This window comes from Martes martes (assembly GCF_963455335.1).
Source record: "Martes martes genome assembly, chromosome: 4".
In the NCBI taxonomy this organism is placed as follows: Eukaryota; Metazoa; Chordata; class Mammalia; order Carnivora; family Mustelidae; genus Martes; species Martes martes.
Window position 1 is genome coordinate 148,611,108 of NC_137891.1, and position 3,897 is coordinate 148,615,004.

General features: G+C 46.1%; 1 protein-coding gene across 1 annotated transcript in view; it reads right to left on the reverse strand.

Annotated features, from left to right (window-relative positions):
* The window catches only part of TCEANC2 (transcription elongation factor A N-terminal and central domain containing 2), a 41,222-nt gene extending 37,569 nt beyond the window's left edge, over positions 1-3,653 (reverse strand). Inside the window, exons 1-2 of the mRNA XM_080800492.1 lie at positions 3,480-3,653; positions 2,724-2,868 (exon numbers count right to left, since the gene is read on the reverse strand). Coding sequence (XP_080656618.1) covers positions 2,724-2,825 — 102 coding nt within the window. The 5' untranslated portion in view covers positions 2,826-2,868; positions 3,480-3,653. The remainder of the gene's footprint in view (positions 1-2,723; positions 2,869-3,479) is intronic.
* Positions 3,654-3,897: the final 244 nt, after the last annotated feature.

A 3,897-nucleotide genomic window follows, 5' to 3' on the forward strand; every position in this document is an offset into this window, starting at 1 on the left:
ACCATGGCACTGCTAAGATTTTTAAATTTAAAGTGGGAGATGTTAATAATAAGGATGATTTTTAGGAGACAAAACTGAAAACTGGATATAAGAGAGAAAAGAGTTAAGGATAGTTTCTAAGTTTCTAGTCCCAGTTACTTGGTATATGGATTTAAAAGTAAATACACAGGGGGTGCCTGGGTGGCTCAGTGGGTTGGGCCTCTGCCTTCGGCTCAGGTCATGATCTCGGGGTCCTGGGATCGGGCCCCACATCGGGCTCTGTGCTCAGCAGGGAGCCTGCTTCCTCCCCGGCCCCCCGGCCCCCCGCCCCCCCCCCCCCCGCTCTGTGCCTGCCTCTCTGCCTACTTGTGACCTCTGTCTGTCAAATAAATGAATAAAATCTTAAAAAAAAAAAAAAGAAAAAAAAAAGCTTTAAAAGTAAATACACAGGAGGAGGCGCCTGGGTGGCCCAGTCAGTTAAGTGTCCAACTCTTGATTTCAGCTCAGGTCGTGATCTCTGCACTGAGCAAGGAGCCTACCTAAGAGCCTCTCTCTCTCTCTCTCTCTCCCCCTCTGCCCCTCCCCTGCTCATACTCACGTGCTCTCTCTCAAAATAAATAAATAAATAAATGAATAAATGAATTAAAAAAATAAATAAATACAGAAGAATAAAGAATAGGTTTGGGAGAAAAGCTACTGCATTTAAAGGGAATGTTATTTTCTCTACACCTAATGCTTATTCTGCTTCCATAATCTTTACATGATATATTCTCATCTCCACACAAGGACTCTCAACTGGGGCATAAGTGGGGACACAGAGGGGAGAAGAGGCAGGTGGAAGTATATTAGAATCCACATGTTTGCATATGAGTGTACGAGTAGTTCAATTAATACCCTTCTCTTTTTCTTCCAGCTTGGTATCACAATCCTGCCTACCACCTTCTGTCACTGAGAGTCACTGCTGTATATAACTCCATGAGTACTCTGACAAAACAGAGACGTTGAAAATTTTGGTTATGCACAGAACTCCAAGACTGGGAGAGATTTTTAAAGACCATCTAGAATTCAGTAGCTCTCAACCAAGGGCTACCAGGAAATCTGTGAAGGCAGTTTTGCTTATCACAACGGGAGGTACTGTTGGCCTTTAGTGTCTGAAGGCCAGGGATGGTAAATGTCCAATAACTCGCAGGACAGTTCCAAATGAAGAATTACCTTGCCCTATGTGACAACAATGTTCTTTTGAAAAACTACCAGTAGGGGTGCCCAGGGACCTCAGTAGGTTAAGTGTCTGCCTTTGGCTCAGGTTGTGATCCCAGGGTCCTGGACTGGAACCCCATGGCAGGCTCCCTGCTCAGCAGGGAGTCTACTTTCTCTCTCCCTCTGCCCATCCACACTGGCTCGTGCTCTCTCTCTCTCAAATAAATAAATAAAATCTTAAAAAAAAATACTGATAAAGTTTGACCCCCACATTTTACAGATGAGGACAAAGTGGGATCCTAGGTAAGGAAATGACTTGCCAGAGATCACCCAGTTGTACTAGAGGGCCTAGAACTCAGGGCATCTGTTTATACACTCCTGTACTGCTTTCTAATATGGGTCTGGTAAGCCTGTGGCACATCTGGAAGAGGAGTCCAACTGAGTACATAGATCAAGTACTCAGAACACCACCTTGCTATCATAGCCCTGTGCGCATCTTCTCTAGCCCCAGATCCCACTCTCACCATCAGAGATCCAGGCTGGAAGTACAAGTCTGGCAGTCATCCGCATGGGAAGCGTTACAATAAATAAGGTTACCCTGGCCAAATACATAAAACGTGACAAAGCTCGGGGAGCATAAATATTAGGAGACTGGTAGAGGAGGAGGAACCAATAAAGGAAACTGAAAAGAAAATGTAAGAAGTTGGGATGCCTGAGTGGCTCAGTCAGCTAAGCATCTGCCTTCGGCTCAGGTCATGATCCCAGGATCCTGGGATCGAGTCCCTCATCAGGCTCCTTGCTCAGTGGGGAGCCTGCTTCTCCCTCTGCCTGCTGCTCCCCCTGTTTGTGTTCTCTCTCTCAATCTATTTCTCTGACAAATAAATAAATAAAATTCTAAAAAAAAAAAAAAAAGGAAAGAAAATAAAATGTAAGAGGTCAAGAAGGCAAAGGGAACTAATTACAAATGTTTGTTTTTAGGGAAATAATTCTTACTTTATCATTAATTGGGTACCCATGTCCATTGATTCCTTGTTGCCTATCCTGTACTTATTTCTTGCCTCTTCTTTGCGAAAAGAATTCAGACATGAAGAGGTTGCAAAGAGTCCATTAACACAGTTTGTTCCCCAGTCTCAGCTACAGCTGCAGGCCATGTGATACAGTTCTGGTCAGTAAGACAGGAGAGTAGAATATCATCACCCAGGCTTACTGAGTTTGTACAGAGTACACAGAATCATATTTCCTACTTTCACATTCCTAAAAGAAAAGAAAATGTTGCAAAAATACAAAAACACTTAAGGGGCTCATTCTCTCAGCCAGCAAAACATACGATATAGCCAAAGTAATCAGAAGAGTAATAGAAGTGCATGCAGGGATTGGTAAATAAAAGTCTGTACAGAATAGGGAAGAAACAAATTAGCAGTGATCAGGAACACTTTGGGGAGAAAGTATAGGAAAAAAGAATTCATAGATCTTCCATAGTAGAACTCCACACCGCCTTGCTACCACAGTCCTTTCCACATTTCCTCTAGACCCAGATCCCCTCTCACCTTCAGAGATTCAATCGTGGCCTGCTTGTAAATCTTTCCACCAGGAGCTTTCTTCTGAGGACTATTTTGGATTCTAGGCGTTCGAATGACGAATTTATCCATTGCTAGAGGACTGCCAACTACCTTCACGTGCTTGCAGCGCTTTCTGCTCAAGAAAGAGGAAAGATTCTAAAACGTCATCAAAACTGCTATGACGTGTTCTCTCTAAAGTGACATAATGGACTTCTATTCTAGAAGCATTCCTGAGTTATGACGACTCTTGGGTGGAATTTACAGGAAAGAAAATTTTGTCTCGGAAAAGAAATATCTTTCTAAGAACTGAAACTGTATACAATGATCGGTGTAATTCCCGAGTTAAGACGTGCCTAGCTTTCAGAAGTGCACGCTGTGCAGGGGATTCCAGTACTGGGCCGGGCATTGAACCCGGTGATTCTAAAAGCCTTTTTCAACTTAGGTGAGGTTGAGACAAGGTTAAGAGTTCCACTGAACTCCATGAGGCTCAATATCAACAGCTACCCCATCACCACAATCCTAAAGGTTCGCCTAGTAACGAGCAACCATTGACCACCTCCAGATCTCAGCAGGGTCCTCACAACAAGCAGCAGCCATCTCCAGGAACCGCTCGGTGGTGCAACGACCCTAACCGCGACTGTTGTGCCTCGGATCCCTGCGCAAAAGGAAACACCATCCTCCTCTACCCTCAGCACTCAGGAGCCCAGGAAGGGGAACCTAACAAAGGTCTGACGTGAGACCCACCAGGAAAAGCAGCCCTGCCAGCAGCTGGACCCTTCCAGAGTGCACCCTCTGAGGACCCACTCCTCTCTGGACTGCGGCGATCAGAATTAAACTGACGCTTCCTTCCTGGACGGTGGTTTCTCCGACCTCAGAGCGCCTCTGAACCTCCGCAAACCACATTCCCCAGAATGCACTACAAAGGAGCGGGTGAGGCGCGCTCAGGGCGACTGTAGTTCTCCGAGACCGACTTTCCCGGCCCCACCATGTTTCGCCCGCCTCCAGAGAACTACATGCCCCAGCGTGCCCCGCGGAGGGAAGCACGGGAGGCCGGTTCGCTCTAATACTCGCGATGATTGGATCCATCTCTTCCTGCCGTCCTAGGAGAAGTTCTTAGACCTGGAGGTGGGGCGAGAGGCGGCAGTTTTGGGCGGGTCAGGGC